Raw genomic sequence first — 18374 nt, forward strand, 5'->3', positions numbered from 1 at the left:
TCCTTTTATAATTATTAATATAAAAATATTCAGAAGCTTCTTGTCAGATAAGCAGATGCAAACTGTAAGAATCATGCGCTGTCTTTAATTTAAAACATGAGGTCAAATTGACAAAGACAGAACAAATCTCTACAAATTGACCTAAATTAAAAACAAATATAGAACGACAATGCATGATCATATTAACGGTCACACCCTAGCCTGCCACCATGGCGGGGACACACCCTGTTGCAGCTGCTGTTTATAGAAGTTGCATAATGAGACAAATGGAGAACACCTGTGTGTAACCAGGGAGTGCCAAGTGGTTTTACAGTAGGTAAAATACACATGTATTCAAATGTTCCAACTGAAGGTAAGTCCATGTCTTGGTTAACAATTTATCATGAAGACAAACTGTTTATTCAAGGTAATTGAAAACTGGATTCAATACAGAAAACACATTCACTTGATTGTGGTTATTTGTTTAATGGATTTTGCACAAAACGCGCCAACAATCTGCTTTACAGCTGCTTTTATGAATGACATGAGAACATACACCGTTTTAATTTCTGCTCTTAACATACTAACACTTTTGTTTCCCTTTAAGTACAAGTAGTTTAAACTTGTTAAAGGTCCACCACTTTGGTCAAGGTTGAAATATCTCAACAATTATTGGATGATGTGAGGTTGGCCTTTTAAATTTGGATAACTGAGGAGACCCAGGCAGAGATATGTTAGGCCTTGGGTGGTTATTAAAGAACCGTGTGCAACAGGGCCAAAGAACAGCAAGAAATCCCTTTAACCCAGCCCAACCTCCCATTAAATACCCTCCCACAAACTAATTAAGTTGGATTAAACCATTATTGTGGGAGAGGGGGGATCTTTTACACATAAGTTAACGGCATTTAGCCAAAACACTATTTACATATCGTATTTATCTAATTTATTCATCCATATATCATATAACCAACAATATATACTCCTAGTACACAGGGCCGCCCATAAGGGGTAGAAAGTGGGAAGGCTTTCTAGGGCCCAGCCACTTGGGGGGCCCATGGTCTTTGGAAGCCAAGAACCTAACTAAGCTAAACTTTATTTTTAGATTTGTATATATATATATGTCAATATCTATTCAAAGTTGGGTGTTTACACAGAGCCGCGGCTCTGCTTACAGCCATTTAAAAAGCAGTAGAAAAGCAGAAATGTTCAAAATGTTTCAGATTGAGCACAGCGGAGTGTAATTGTTTCAAACATAATCCATCCTATAAACCCTTTGTGTGCCAAATGGTGACAAAATTGGGTTTTGATATTAAACCGTTTTGGCTGGATTATATTTCCTGAGTCGTTCCTGCTCACGGAAAACACATGTAGGCCTACCTGCTACTTGTGTCTGGGTGTCGTTGTGAAAAGTATTTGGACCCTATGAAAAAACAGGTTGGGTACCTTTTGTAGTTCTTCTACATTCTTATAAAGAGGACAGGCTAGTTACTCCTTTTCCTGAGTCTACAAATAGGTTTAAATTATCTCTCTCTCTAACGTCCATTTTTGTGAAAAAGAATTTCCCTTTGGGGACTATACCTTCTAAAGGCTTTGACATAAGTCTTCAGGTTGACACGACCAGCCAGGTCTGACCAGTTTTTCACAAACCTGGCCAATTGACCAACCAGCCGGGTCTATCACAATGAAGCTGACGAGCAGCATCATCCTGTTTTAATTATTGCCGTAACCACCAAGGTCCTGCTTTCTGTATTGTTTCTAAAAATTTAAAATAAAAATAGACCTAAAAAAGTTCTTAATGCAAAGAAAGACACAAGGCACAAAGAAGTTGGAAATAATTGAAGGAACAGATTTGAGTTCAAAGATTAAGAACTTTTTTTGTAATGATTTCAGTGCTTTTGCAGTGATGAGAGCAGAATGAACTATGCCTAAATGTTGCAACCAAACATAGGCCAACTTTATAGTTTTGAAGGGTAGGTTGGTTTGGTTATTCATGTAGAGAACCGCCTTTTTTCATTTGTGTGAAGAATTTGTTGTTGATGTTGTTTTTTAAGTGTTATTTATTTCAACAATACCACCAAAAGATTTCAAATGATTTAATGTAATGTGCAGAAATACAAAAAAGTGCAATATTTGGTGCAGTCAATTAGTGTAAATGTATCTTACCAGAAGAGATAGTAGAGATCTGTTGATCTGTTAAACAATTGTGTGAGTGTAAGGGAATCAAAATAAATTTGTAGGTATACTGGGCTAAGTCAGAAATGTGCTACTATTTTAAAATAATAATGAGCCCTTGCTCCCCTAACTGTCTCTGCAATTCCCTGGTTGATAAGATAGTTAGTCTCTCTACAATACATGTATGTGTTTATTAAGGGATGAGCGCACTCACACTCATTATAGTAATAATTGTTGATAGGAGTAATGGGTAAGGGGGGCCCATTGACTGGAGGTGTTCAGGGGCCCAGCCATTTGTGTGGGCAGGCCTGCTAGTACACACACTTTCCATCTACAGAACACACATACTGGAAGGCACATCATACTACCCCCCTCAGTTACTAACACACCCAACAATCAGGAACTATAAAGAGCCTTTGGTTACACATCAGACTGTTTGCTTGAGAGGAAGGATACATCTGAGGAACCCGGGTAAGATTAGCTCATTGATTTCTCATTACATCAAACAGTACTTTGTGTAGGATTGACCTTTATGACCCCACATGTTACTCAAGCGCAAACACAACATACACATAGCATGACTGCCACATGAGATCTCAATCACAGATGGATTGTCACAACATTTTTCACAGACATTCATGGTCCCCAGTGGGCCAAACCTACCAACTTTGGTGTCCCATTAGTTGTCCTCCAGTGCAACTTGAAGTCATCAGATTCTTTTAGTTAAACATTGATAACATTTTGGATATATTTTTCATTTAATCTGTAAGGATGGTATTAGCATTTGTGGCGACAGGAACATTTTTCCTGTAGCCACCTTCAGATCAGGGCTTTCACCACTCCTGTGAATCTTTCAACATCTACCAGGTGGACTGGCACAACACTTTGTCTCAGACATTAATGGTCTCCGCACGGTCCTACTGACTTTGGCGATCCCTTCACTTTTCCTGCAGCACCACCACAAGGGTGACGTGGTTTTTCTAGAAATATGTCACAATTAATGGATGGATTTTTGTGAACTTTGGTTGAGACATTTACAGTATAAGCTGTAACTTTTTTAAGTGGTAATTTCGGAGTGCTAACATGCTAAGCTTAGAAAGCGAACATGGAAAAACATTAAACCTGCTTGATTAACATCAGCCTGTTAAGGTTATCATTGTAAGAATATTTACATTAGCATAGCACCAAGACACCCCCACATAGCAGCTATAGCGTATACTTATATAGAAATAAAGTTGGTGTCTTGTGCATGGTTGGGTGCATACTTTTCCCAAAAGATCATTTAAAACCAAGTTATTTGCGGTGGGACAATGTTTGCCTGTATGGCTAAACGTAAAACTTAGAACAAACACATTTGAGAAGCACATCATACCTTCCCCTTGCTTATTTCAACTTTCTAAAACTTGTCCAGCTAAAGATTGTAGACTCAAAGAAAGCCAAGCATTTAGAGAAGGTAATGGCACAAATCAACAAATAGACAGTAAGATTGACAATCGCATCAGAAGGCATCTGAGACGAAGAGAAACATCATGCAACAGTCTTTGATGTATGTGAAGGCTAAGACCGACACAATGTGGTGGTATCTTGAAAAAGAAACATAAGATAAGACACACACACAGATACAGTTCAGTGACCTAGAAAACTGGATGTTAACAGTTATTCAATCTTGCAGTGTCTTCTAGTCCCTGGTAACCTCATCTATAGTTCTCACTTCATTTAAAATCTTCATGCATCAAGCCCTCAATTGAACCTTAGCCCAGATAATAATAAAGTACAAATTCTGATATCGTTTTTATATCCAACACTTTCGGGAATTCATCCCTGTGCTAAAAGGCCACATCACGGACACCCCCTCCTTTTTGAGTGACATCTTCTAATAGCATTCTCCTCATAGCAGGGTCTTAAATGTCTTAAACAGCCTGTCACTTATATTGTAATGTATCATCTGATGAGGTGGCGAAAGAGTTTCCAAGAAGAATCTTTCTTTTTTGTTCTTCCTTTCACCCTGTGTTAACTTAAAATCCAATCACTGCTGTTTTGTCAATCACAATTTCCTGCCGCCCGAGAGACTTTGACGGCCATAACAGACTTCACAGTATGAGGTCACAGCTCTCTCTAATGGGATTTTGTTCCCAGTAGGAAGTTTTATTGCTCCCGGAAGGCTCTGGACCCAAGCCCGGGAGTTGGTGCGATTGGGTTGAGGAAAACCATATGTCAGCAGGTGAGCGGGGACATGCCACCTGACCTGCTTATTGAAATGTGTTTTAGCCATCAGCGCTTTGGTAGAAAGAGGTGAAAGGGATTAAAAGCTGCCCATTCTTTTTTTTCAGTGACAAGCTGGCAATGGAAACTGTAATTGGAGAGCAAGTATTTGAAAGACAGGCTTTCACTTGGGTTAGGATCTGTTTGAGCTGTATGTGAATCTGTTTATACTTGGAAATAAGTCAGTGTGTAGTAAGTTGACACCACTTTTATATACTTTCCAGCATTATTACACATGGCTCTCCAGCAGATTCAGCTGATTTGACTGGTAAAGATGGTGACCCATATACTTCAAGAAATGATCAGTATTTATTTCCATCATCAAAGTCGTTATGTTGTTGACTAATCAATCATTCATTTTCAGCAATGATTCATAGAGGCATAGTCAATAGCAGAGGCATCAGAGTCGATTTTGCTGGCTGGTCATATTTTCTGCACAGATAGTGCTGTGAAGTACGATTCTGATTCCATTTTATTTTAATATTTCTTCATTTCTTTTTACAACACCCCCAAACCTAAACTACTATCTAAAACACAGCACTTTATCATTAAGTCTAAACCCAGTGAATATGTGGCATTGTTCATTGTCAAATCACAAACAGTTAATCAATTATTAAAATTATTAATTATTTATTTTGGGTCTAGCAACTATTTTAATTGGCTGATCATTTCAAATGTAAACCTGGTAATTCCCTTCTCTTGCTATCCATGCAGGTTTACCTAAATACTTCAGACTAACAATAGTTTCAATGCATACTTCACTATACCTTGTGATTAACATTTCAGTTTCCAAAAAAAGTGACGCAAATTCTTATAGTAAATATGAATATTTAACAACTTTTATTTTCAGTTTATTCATGAGTTTCGGTACAACAGAAGTCTTTTCACAAGAGTCAACATTTTGTGGTAAACATTGAAATACGAGCATGATATTTTTTTCAATCTTTATGACAACAGCATAATTATTTTGTTGCTACACCAGGAAATTGATAGCCTGGCTCCGCCCGCCTACCTACTTCCGCTCAATTTTCATTTCACTTCAGTAGTCAGTCTGGGGCTGGGGTGTGTTCATGGAATTATGCTCTTCCAGATTTTTGGTTATCCAATCAGCGAACAGAGCGAGTGGCTTTTTAAAGTGAGGCCTTGACAGTAAAGTCTCCAACTCAAATATGTACATATATTTCAGGGTGTTGTGCATCCCCGGCAACAATAACTTTGGACCTGAAATAAACTGTTTAAGAAATATAGCTTTTGAAAAAAAAGTTGTCTTGTGGCACAACTTGCCCCCGGTGTGGTGTAAGTTGTGCCACAAGAGAGAATACCATGGGGTAAATTGTGCCATATATATCTCATAAACTGTAATGCAAGACAAATCCATTAGACAATCACTTATTTAAGGTTTATTTAAAGTAAATATTACAAAGATTGAAGAACAATTTTCTTAAACAAGGCCTAGCAGATCTAATGGTTTTACCTGCAAAGCTCACAATGACAGTCACCATCATCTTTCTGGCCATCTGAACTCTCATCAGTGGTGTCGTTAAGTGGAATGGAGATGTCAGTCTCTTCTGAGCTACTGTAGACAATCACTTTCTTTTGGTGACCAGCGTATACAGCCATGCCAATGGCACAACTCTCAGAAATGTACTTTGCACTAGCTCCCCGCCCTTGTAGAACCAACTGCCACCTGGCATATGCGATTCCCCCTCCATTTCTGCCTTTAAATCAAGGCTCAAAACCCATCTGTACACCCTGGTTTTTCCTCCCCATTAACTATCTTACCTCTGCACTACTATCCTTGTTTATATGTGGATGTCTGGGCTTTATGTCTTTTATTTTTGTTATTTCACCTTCATTTTTTACCTACTGAATGCACAATGTTCAGCACTTTGGACACTGCAAACTGTTATAAATGTGCTTTTATAAATACATTTTACTTACTTACTTATAACTCACCCCAGGCCCTCTGGCACAAATCACCCCAACCCCAGAATGTTGGATAATAAGCATGATGCAGCAGTTTAGGGCTGACATCGTGCTAACTATATAGACACAAAGTGTAGCATAATAAAGCACTAAAACACGTGTCAAATGTTTTCAAACGTGTCTATAATTCTTCAGACACAATAATCAAAAAACCTTGATCATGGAAGTTTTACTTTGAAAGGCAAAAAACTGTTTTTTGAGCTTAAATGTGCTTATATCTTATTCCATGTTTCTCCCTTCTTTACAGGATGAGTCAAATGGATGGCTCTTCTTAAATATGTGGTCACATTGCCAATTTCTTCTATGGTTTTCTAGATACAAGGGGTGGCACAACTTCCCCACAGGCACAACTAAGGCCACTCTCCCCTACTCCGAACTCGGAAATTTACGACTTGGTAGTTCCGAACTGTCTGTGTTCCAGTGCATCTGCTCGGGAAAGTATGGACGCATACAACCTTTCTCAAATTTCCCAAATAACTAAACGTTAGGCTCTAGCAAGTTACCGTTGCCAGGTACCGGCAGATCCATAGACTACAATATGTAGTGAATTCGGAAATTTCTGAGTTCCCTGTCCAACTGGAACGCACCGTCAGAAGCCGGCTCATGACATAGGCTACGTCTGACAAAACGTGACGTGATTGGTTGGCTAATCCAGAGTGGCACTGGGCAGATCCAATAGTTTTAAACTTCAACAGACACCTGCCTCCAAGTGAGTGAACGTTTGTCAATTACAGCAGTTCCAGACCTTCTGTACAAATGAAATGAAGTACCATGGTCTGGTTGGACCAGGCTAGGAAATTGATTAAAAGAAAAGGAAAACATTTTAACCTTATCAAACAGAAAACTTAACAATGTTTTAACTTCACGTTGCCCTTACCTCATAATGTCTGATTAGGTGAGAGGAAGTGCACATTAGATTAAGGTCAAATGAAATGAATTGGGATTAACCCTTCAAAAGTACATGTAAATTAGCAATTTTATAGTAACACATTGCTTTTGAAGGCCCCCTAACGTCCTCCAGTGTCTATTGTGGGAAAGCCACAGTATAGCTGACTTTTATTATGAAATGCAGTGGATGGTATGATCCTAGCTTTGATCTTTGAGCTGCTCCGTCAACCAGCTTGACATAATTGTTTTCAAATGTTTCTACGAGCCTAAAAAGAAAAGCTATGCCTATATTCATCTTGTACCGATTTAAAAATGGCTCCACACGATCTGGACCTTCTCACAGAGAAGACTATACAGTCATTTCATACATACAATAAATTAACATTATGGAGCACTGTTCACATTTTAACATGAATTCTTTTTGCAGTCTCGCAGGTTGTCAAAACGATACGAAACGAACAATAAAAACAGCCTAGCAGTGGTTTCAGAATTCAAAAAAGTGCAACAAAAGAGCTTACATACAACGTCACATCCTCTGCAGATTTGTGTTGATTTTAAATGTTGTGTGATTTTACTGTGGTGTATTTAGGAATATGGTGTTTGTGTTATGGGTTATTAAGTTATGGATGAGGAGTAATACATTGATGATGGGTATTAAGTTCAGTAATACATCTGTCAAACTACAGTTCACATAGATGTGGATGACCATTCAATCTTTAGATGATTTTTCCATTAGTATCATGTCTTTGCAGGGCTCCTAATAGTTCCAATCTTCCATCCCGAGACTTTTCTCTTACTGTGATAAATGCTTTTCGAGATCACAGCGACAGTTATATGCATTTCTCCTGTATGTTTGCTGTCTCGTCCGTGAATGTCACCTTTAGAACCGGGTCTTTTGGGCACATTCGAAGCTCTTTTGGGTACCCTAGCTTTAGCCCTGGTGCTGTGTCCTCTAAATCACTCTGTGAATGCCCCCTCTGAGGCCCCTCCACCTCCTGAGGGCCCTGTAATGTCTGTGGTGTCTGTGGGGCCGGCGTCTGACCCGAGCCGCCCCTCGGCTTCGCTCGAAATGATCCAGAATTCCCGGTGTTGCCCTCCGACGGGTACAGGAAAGTCTGCGAGGTGCTCACGTTTTCGGGCAGCCCATGTGACACCAGCGAGGGGGAGTCCCGGGAGACGATGGAGGAGTTTAAGCGGTCTTGCATACAGCGGAAGTGCCTGCGGTTCCCTTGAGCCCGGCCGCCCATTCTGCAGAACAAACACTTGATCTTCTCCATCAGCTTGAGGACCACTGTCTTCCTGAGCAGGATGTAGACCCACGGGTCCAGGATGGGGTTGACGGAGGCCATGCGGATGGCCACCAGGTCTAAAGGCAGGTCTTTGTGGTTTCCGTAGAGCTGGTTCATAAAGATCCTCAACTGACGGCAAAGACAAGAAAAAAGTTGATCAATTTCTGGAACTTAAAGCCCCTGTAAACCCAAAATCATTGTAATGTAATTTTGGGAGTTAGTTGCATGATAATAAGCATCTGAAAAGAGTTCTGCATATGTATCAAGCCATATCAAAGATATTGTCATTTAAGTTTGATAAACTTTACAGAATTTCGGTTTTAGATGAGGCGGGCGATGCTCTGGTTCTTATGACACTATATGAATTTTGAACCAATCACGGGCAGTTCTCTGCCGAACATTCTATGAAAACAATGACTGTTGCCATGGATACCGTTTGATACTGCCACTTCCACACAGACCTGTCAAACGGTCTAGACAGTAAAAAAGCTGTTTTCTTTTAACTAAGTTTTATAATTACGAACATTTATTCTCATTCAGATTTTTTTTTTAAAGCTTATTAAGACTTCCAACTTTCCTATCATATGTTGATTTTTACTAGGCCTATTTTCCAGAGGCTTTAACAATCATCCATAATTTTGCACCTCAAGGAACATTTAAAATGTAGAGAGTAGAGACAGTTTGAGCTTCTCCTTTTTCTACAAGCCCGAACTTGTCCACACTTCATTTACGACGGTTAAATGATTGTTTATTTTGCATAGTCCTGTTTGGCATGATATGGTCCAATCTCAGACAGCGCTTGGCACTGACTGGATATGTGACTTCTTCTAACCACAGTAGTGTAGCCTAGAGATGGCAAGAGGCCAATGAAAGCAGAGTAACCAGAGTAACCTTTCTCACCATCATTCATCATAAGAGAGCCTTTGGCCATTGGGCTTCCCCAGAGTCTAATCACCAATCATCGTTAAACCAAACCCGGACTCACACAAGCCTTCTTGTTTGACATTTCATCAGTTATCGAAAGTGAGGTTCAGTCTTAAAATAACACCCACATTTCAGCAGGTTTTGTTTGCTGTTCTCATTCCCTCCTGATCAAACTGGCCATAAAGAAATAACTTTTTAACATTTAGAATCACTTTGAACTTTATTTTTGCAAAGAACTAGAACTTCGGTGCACCTTTTCTTCCCCCCATTTATATCTGAGCAAGCAGAAACTATGTCACATATGGGCACCTGGCAGTTTAGTTTTAAGACAGCAGACAACTGTTTTAACCTTCTCAGACAGACATTCTGGCCTCACACATATATGAGAAAGTTTGCTTGTCATCCCACACTGTGAGAGCAAACAAATGGGGGAAATCTCACAGTCTCCACCACTGGTCGTTAAAGTCTGGTGCTGAGAGCTAAAAGGATCGAATTATCAGGCACTCTTTGCAAACCATTCGTGACATTTGACACTAATCAAATCCAAGCCACTCATGTTCTTATCGGAAACTACATGTAAATGCTGTCTTTTTTTGTAAACAGTTGGATTTGCATATAAGGAGTGTGAGAGCGTTCCCCAGAGAAATGCGTCATCCATCTGACCGCAAAGATCAACACTGGTACACAGAGTTCAGTTCAGGTAGCATATTATTATGATTTACAACCGGCTGGCAGTTTAAAAAAAGAAATAATTTTAATTAAAAAAGTAAGACATGTTTTGATGTATTGCTGATCCGAGCGTCATCTTATTTCAATTCGAATCAGGTTTTAAAGGTGCACTATGCAGTATCAAGGGAGGGGGATTTGTTTACATCGTAGAGCCTGCAGTTAGTTTACAAAAACACATCAACTCTTTAGGAAATGTTGTTTATTAATTTATAAGAATATACCTTTCCACTTGTCTGACGCAGCCAAAGGTACTTAGTGCACCTTTAATATGATGCTGTTGAGGTAATTTAGTTGCATTCTGATGCATTTTCTTTCACACGGTGGCTTCTTTGTTAAAAAAATTAATTGTGACATTCTTACGCTCAAGTCATTGCGCACTTAGCCTACAACATGTTCCTGCATGGTTTAAAGTACGTTTTCAATACTCACCACTAAAGGTATGGAGCAGATGAGAACCACAGCAGACGTAGCTATCAGCAGTATGACCATCTGGATCTCTGCACCGGCTAAACGTCCGAAACTCCGTCTGCGCCTGAACTCCGCGATGCGCCGCTGGTCTGTGCCCAGAGAGGTGCGTCGCATGAACCGCTTGTGCATGAGGATCAGCGCCCCGCACACCATCACGTTACATATGACGGTGGCGAGCACGATCGCCGAATTCACACCCGCGTACATCAGATTGAAAGTCGCCACCGACGTGGTGTTGGTCTGCCAGTCAATAAAACACCACGTCTTCGAGCTTTGCAGCTTCACCTTACCGAACCCCATGGCGGGCAGCGCGCAAAACACGAAGTTGGAAATGTAGATGCCCAACAGAGTCAGCGCAGCCAGTCTTTGGTTGACGAACTGGTTGTAGAAATAGGCATGGTTGATCGCCAGGAATCTCTCCACGGACATGGCGAACACGATGCTGAGCTGGGCCAAGAAGAAGAAGAGCAGGATGAAGCCGGAGTACTGGCACAGCGACTCATCTCCCGGCCACGCGCCCTTCATGTAGGTTGCGATGGTGACCGGGCTGACCAGCAGCGTGCCCAGCAGGTCCGTCACGGCCAGCCCGCACACCAGCGCGTAGAAAGTCGTCTCCTTTTGCTCCTTTCTGGATATCCGCAGAACCACTATGGCGATGACGTTCCCCACCACCCCGAAAATGAACATGATCACCGGGATGGTGGGCGCCGGTTTCAATCTCACCTCGGCCGCCGTGGAGTTCATACCTGCAGGGACTTCTTTCAATGGTCTGCACAACGCAAATGTGTTCCTATAACTTTAAAAGCAGCAGTGGCACTTTCCATTAACGTGCATTCGCCAGGCTCTTCACCCACAAGAAGCGGATCCATCGTGTCCAAAAATGTCTCTTTTTACGCACAGAGTTTACGCTCCATAATCCACAACGTTCTCGGTGAAATCGCATGCGATCTGCAGACTAAAGACTTGAGCTCTGGTGCGAGCAGCAGTTGCTTCACCTTGTTGTCACACTCTCTCTCACACACTGACAGAGGGAAGTTTCTACTTGAGGCAGGCAGCTCCTCCTCTAGCCATATCAGTCAACCAGTGAGATCCTTGGGAACTAGTGCGCAAAGCACCACATGCTGCGAGTCGAGAGAACAGCCTTCAGAAAAACAGTGCTTCTGTGTTCGTGGTTACGGTCACAGTTTCAATTCTTCACTATCACTGAACTCCCCATGAAGTACAGCTCTATCGCCACCTTCGTCATCTCTCATTTTAAAGAGGTGAAGTGACAAATGTCGATTGGCGTAAACATGATCGGTGCATCTAAAACAGTAGGAACAACTCTGCATATACATTTTATGAGATCAAGTCTTGTTAAACGGAATTTATTTATTTATTATTCTTTCGGACAATTCCACACAATACACAATTTTCTCTTGCAAATATTCATACATCATACTTTGTGTTGTCCGAAGGGAGACGGAAGAAGCCAAAGGCTTATCAGGTAGACTAAATGCATGTATTCAACTACTTTACTTATGTACACTTCAAAAGTGAATATTTTCCTTTGATGCTGCTTTCTACTTCACTATGTTGCAGAGTGAAATGTAGGAATTATACTGATCCACATTTAAACAGTATAAGAATAACTACTTGTGTTTTCACCTTTTTTATATCATGATGCATTTTTTCCCTGCTAAAGTCTCCTTATTATCAAGTCATTTGAGTCTATTGTCTAGCCTATAATAAAGTGCACATACAGTCACTTCTCCTTCTTCATGTGAATCAAAACCAGGTTGAAACACTCAAAATGTCAGTGCAGAAAAACTCAGGTTTGTAATTGTACCCAGATTTATTTCGTAAGATTGTATAAGATTGGGGCTTTTTGCATTGTCAAAGACTGAGCTGATCAGTTACATACAAGTTGTTAAAATTATATATTCATCCAATTATGAATGTGTATTCAGCCATTCTGTACTTTATTTGATAATATGTATGTATTTTTTTACTCAAAGATTCTGCATAGTAATTTTATGTATGTTTTGATGCTCTTGTATTACTTTTCCTTCAATAAGGGATGAAGACTGCTACTTGTACTGCAAAACTTTCTTAACATAGGGAAATTCTCACTTCAAGCTTTGGGAGTGGACAAACTTTGCCCATGTTTGAATTAGATACTGAGGGAACAGGAAACTTCGAATGAGTTGGACTTATCCCAAGAAATGTGACCAATCAGCAACAAAGCGAGATGGTACTGATTGTCAGTTGGTCAGCAATTTCAGAGAATCTATTAGGCCTACTATGGTTCTGGGACTATTCAACACTGTTTATTTGTGTAGATTGTAATCAGATTGCTCATTAGGCATATGGGTTTATTTATATAAAAGGTTGGAATGTAAACAAACAAAGTGGACTTAAACAGCAAAAATAAACCTAAAGTTAAGAAGTAAAGATACTCTTTATACTGAATGGCCACTTCCGGAGTGTTATATTGTGACGATATTGGAATTCTGTCTTTTTATTATTGTTACTGAGAAATGAACACATTACCAGCATTTTAATGTGTAGTTTGAGGTTAATGTAGCCTGGTCCAACCAGACCATCGTACTTCATTTCATTTGTACAGAAGGTCTGGAAGTGCTGTAATTGGCAAACGTTCACTCACTTGGAGGCGGGTGTCTGTTGACGTTTAAAACTATTGGATCTGCCCAGTGCCACTCTGGATTAGCCAACCAATCGCATAACGTTTGGTCGTCACGTGTGTCATGAGCCGGCTTCTGACGGTGCGTTCCAGTTGTACAGGATACTCGGAAATGTCCGACTTCACTACATATTGTGGTCTATGGATCTACCGGTACCTGTAACTTGCTAGAGCCTAACGTTTAGTTATTTGGACGAGAAAGGTTGTCGGCGTCCATACTTTCGCGAGCAGATGCACTGGAACACAGACAGGTCGGAACTCAGAACTACCAAGTCGGAAATCTCCAAGCTCCGAGTATAAAGGAACGCAGCATTCAACTGAAACTGGAGCGCAACTTCGACGTCATCGTTCTCAGCCACTCGCTCTGTTCGCTGATTGGACGGCTGTAGATTTTCCTGAGGGAACTGAGAAATTCACCGCACCCCCAGACTGACTACTGAAGGGAAAATGAAATTTGAGCGGAAGTAGGTAGGCGGGCGGAGCCAGGCTAAGGTTAATGGAGACACCTAACAGAATTTCTATTTTTAGAAAAGTTAGCTTTAAAAGCAAAAACCTCAATAAAAAGTATTGTTTGATAGATAATTAAAGTACAGAGGAGGTGGTGCTTATTTTAACTAGTTTATATACTGGTGGATAATTAAATTTGTAACATTGAATTATTTTACAAGATGATCAAATGAAAATAAGAAGAATGGAAAGTTACTTTCCGCCACTGCTGTGCAGACTTATAGATTGTATTTACAAAAAAATATCAATTAAAAAAAGTATGATACGGTGTGGTTAACATGATCTCAACCACATTAAAATGCTTACATGTTATGTCATTAGAATTCATAATCCCATAATCTAAAATACACTTATGGGGGCAGTCTGCATACATTGACTTTTGATACATAAGAGCAATTTATTAAATGGAGTCCATTTATTTTAAATGTGGGACTTTAAATTGCCCCATTGTTGCATTTACTTACTCACACTTTCGAAGCTTTTTATTCTATGCGAGGCAAGTTTAATTTATTTGCGGATCACAATGTTTGTCATAACAATTAAGACGAGATATAAAAGCAATGCGAGACATTATGAAAAGACAACTATAACTAGGATAACACGTTATTCAATTTACTATATAAAACAATAGAGACAAAAGCTGCACCTTCAAATACATTTCTCACATGCTCATCACATTGTTGAGTAAAGGGAGCTCAGAATGAGTCAGAGTCGCCATGAGGGTGAATGGTGCTATACTCAAAATATAATGGTTATGACACTTTTTTCCAGAAATATGTCGCTGCAAATTTTCCTGAAGAGGTGGCACAGGACTACAAAAATAATGAACCCACTGCACAGGACTACAAAAAGAATGAACCCTCTATAAGTTCATTTTGTTTCACACACTCGGATCACAAAGGTTAGAAGCATGTGAACACACCATTGCACGATCTTGAAAGTGCTTTCGGCTTGTGGTCGCAGCACCTCTCAACCGCCGAGATTCCACTGAGTCAGTTCAAGAGGCTGCAAAGATGCCGAGCAAAAAGGCAATGCATATTAAGTCAACTCTGTTTAAGCTAAATCATTTTTAGAGAAACATTTGTTCAAGAATCTGAATCTTAAAAGCAGTTTTATATTTAAATAAAAGTTGGGATTTTTAATGTAGAGTCACACTCAAACACACCTGAACATTACATAATCATCTATAGTATACATGTCCGACATTATTTTTGATGCTGTATTTTACTAAAGCCAAACTTTTTTTTTCTGCCTTCTGTTTTACTTCAAGGCAACTGAATTGTGTTCACAAACAACAGCTGCAGCAGATAAATATCTAACTGTTTGTTAGGACGCTGTTCAGGAAGTTGATAGTGTGTTAAGCTAATCAAACAGAAAGTCAATAACACATTCATTCAGTTATTTGTGATCCGTAAACAAAATGTTTTTCGAAGGCAGGATGTTAGTGTTCGTACACCGTGACAAAGCGCTGGGGTGATGTGTAGTGCGCTGCGAATTAGTCATGTGCTACTAACTAGACTACAAAAAACCTATGCAGGTAGGCAACAACTTCCTCTGACCTCGAGGTGAAGTTTTTCTTTCACTCATACAAAGAAAAAGGCAAAAAATCATCTATCAAGTCATAGCTCTGGAAATACCCTTTGTGAGAATTGGAAGGTTTTGTGTTCACAGAAAGTGTTACATTATGGGTTGTTTGTAGCCTCAGTGTTGTGTCTTCAAGTCTGTTTACACACAGCCTTTTAGAGTAAGTCGACCTTAAAAAAACGTTTTGTTTTTGTTTGTTTCACTACGCAGGAGTGTTTGGAGGCTCACGTAACATGTTTGACCACCGAGGAGGAAATAATTTCATGTTGAGCGAAAAAACGAGTTTAAAATGTAGTGGTCGAATTATCTTTCTAGAAACCAAGAATCAACACCGTCGCAGAAGACAAGGAGCTCAAAGACACTGAAAGATTGTCTGAAAAATGCTAACCGCCATATGGAAATAATTCTGACATATATCTATATATCTGATATATTGGACCTACATTATTTTGTCTCAGATACACAATTCAAAATTGATGCTGAAGTGGCTCTACGTTAGCTGCAAATGCAATGATGCCACTATAAGAACTATTTGACAACTTGTTTTGAAGTTCTTCAGCCCCCCAGTGTCCTAAAATCATTTAGTTCAGCTTTAAGGTGTGACTACAGTACTAGGTTATGTCATTAATAACAGAGGGTCATGTAGCGGGCACCATGTTGAAACTGTCAACTTCCCTCATTCTGTGCAGTTGTTCTTTCGCCTCTACTTCTTCCGATGTGGAAAATATCTGATCCTTGTCACTCTACGGCTCTTGAGAGTAATACAAAACCATAACGTTGTACGTAATGTTTCCACATTGGCCTTTGATGTAAATCCTTTCTTCTTCTTCTTTTTTAACTGCTCTCACAATCACACAATGCTAATGTTACGGCTATTGGCAAGGATGCAGGAGCACAGATGGCAGCGTTTCCCGCACTTGTTGACACAGCTCCGTTCAAGATATCATCTTCATTTTCACCACCACCTTCCCAGGAACCTTTCACATTCCCACCGATCCTCCCTAGTTTATCCAAGCAAAAGGTAGCTCTATCAACTGATCTATATTCTGGATAATAATAACCTCTGGCAGCAGACAAGCTACTGTGTAAAGATCCTAGTGTTTTTTTTATTTTTTATAGCAGATGCCTTAAGCCAAAGTGACTTCATACTTTGGCCAATAGTATGACGGGCTTTGTCTAGATACCACAAAGGCCAACACTGGATTTGCTGCACAAGGACTGAGAATAGATCCCTAATCTAAAGACAGTGATGTTACCTGCTGAATTTACCATTAACAATTATCTATTAATACTTACATCAAAGAGAGACACACAAAATAAAACCTAAGGCAGCATAGTTTTGTTAGCTGTATATTGACAGCTTGGCAACTAGACAATACAGCACAACCCACGCACTTCTCTTGGGAAAAATAAAGTGCTGCCGGCCTTAACGCCTTTCAACCTTTTACACGCTCTTCATCCAGGACTCCCTTGTAAAAGAGATTTGTAATCTCAATGAGACTTGCTGCTGGTGTGGTAGCAGAAATGTCCAGACAGTTAAATAATGGTAACGATAATATTTTTCTCATAATCAATCTCTCTCTCACTGTATTCCCTGCATAGCTAGCACCATATGTCATGAATATACCGAAAACTACTGCTGGTACTTCTCCACTGCACGCCTTATCATTGCTTAAATGGATAGATATTGTGATTGTGTTTTATTACTCTTGTCCTGTTTCTTGCCTGTATTGTTCACACTAAGCATGTTTGAGATGAAACTGTTGTTCTCTCTGCCAGCTGCCATTTACAATGGGGTGATAAGGGGGTTGCTGTTAGATGAAAGAGATATTAATCTAATGAATTTATATCTTAAGGGACACCAAACTGTATTTTTCAAATGACCTCACGACAGTTGGTTTAGGAGCAGATCCTTTGTTTAGCATTTCTTCTTTTGTAAAACTGATAACCTTTAGTGACACTACTGATAGATGAAAGCACACTGCACTGTATAAAGATTGTCTGCAAACCAAGAACGTTGTCATTCCTACTACCCTCACTCAATGGGCAGACAGGCTTGACCCTTTTCAGCTGAATCGAAAATACTCTGATTTCTGTTTGTTTTATCTACTTTCATTAAATATGTAAATGTTGAGGAGTTTCAGTTTCATTTATTCCCACAAGGTTTAACTGATATAGAATTTCTCCGACAGATATAATATAATTATTAGCAGCATGAATATGAACTAAATATGAAAGTAGGGAATGTTTTCCTCAAGATAACAAGTGAATGGCCATGTTTACTCTGTTTGTGACGTTGTCTTGTCTCTTATCTTTGCAAAGGTTAACAATTTCCAAAGACTGACTTTAAAAAATACTCACATCCTCATTTTATATATTGAAACTGTTTTTTGGTCAACATAATAATTCTTCCTGTCCAGTTTGCCTCATTCACTTACAAGTCTTACTTAGTTTAAATCATGCCAACTACTGGCTGTGACTATTTATACAATATGTTTTAGCATGTTTCCCTATGCACAGGGTTATTTTTAAACGGCGTTTCATCTGTACTTGATAATAGCCGTTGTTCAGTTTGTTTCCCCCCTGAGGGCAGAAGCTTCTCAACTCCCCCAAAACAAAATGGCTTACCAGGTAGTTTCACTTGATGTGGATTTGGCACAGTGATAGAGTGGAGAAAACAACTTTTGACTGTTGAGGCACGATGGCTGGCAGCGGATAAAATGGTATAAAAAAAATTGTAAAAAAACATTAGAGCATTACAAGAATGGTGTACGCTTAAGGACATGTCTGCTGTGGCTCTTTCACAAATATACCAAATACTCCAGTTAGGGTAAAAACTGTACAAGCTGTGTAGGCATAGAGAGTTTGAAGTTAAAGTTATGGATGGATTTAATCCTTTCGAA

At 39.6% G+C, this 18374-nt stretch overlaps 1 protein-coding gene across 1 annotated transcript; it reads right to left on the minus strand.

Moving 5' to 3' along the window:
• Positions 1 to 5283: 5283 nt before the first annotated feature.
• Positions 5284 to 11693, minus strand: ptger4b (prostaglandin E receptor 4 (subtype EP4) b). Its single transcript, XM_080047162.1, has 2 exons — positions 10659 to 11693; positions 5284 to 8705 (listed from the first exon to the last, which is right to left on the minus strand). The coding sequence occupies exons 1-2, from the start codon at positions 11439 to 11441 to the stop codon at positions 8118 to 8120; spliced, it is 1371 nt and encodes a 456-aa protein (XP_079903288.1). The 5' UTR covers positions 11442 to 11693; the 3' UTR covers positions 5284 to 8117.
• Between the last annotated feature and the right edge of the window lie 6681 nt (positions 11694 to 18374).

The sequence above is a fragment of the Ammodytes marinus genome, assembly GCF_949987685.1.
Source record: "Ammodytes marinus genome assembly, chromosome: 18".
NCBI classification, from domain to species: domain Eukaryota; kingdom Metazoa; phylum Chordata; class Actinopteri; order Uranoscopiformes; family Ammodytidae; genus Ammodytes; species Ammodytes marinus.

Excerpts from the sequence above, each read along its gene's own strand:
- ptger4b (XM_080047162.1), bottom strand. The coding sequence starts at position 11,441 with ATGAACTCCACGGCGGCCGAGGTGAGATTGAAACCGGCGCCCACCATC. Across the intron at positions 8,706-10,658 it reads TCTGCTCCATACCTTTAGTG|TTGAGGATCTTTATGAACCA; the intron begins GTGAGTATTGAA and ends CTTTGCCGTCAG.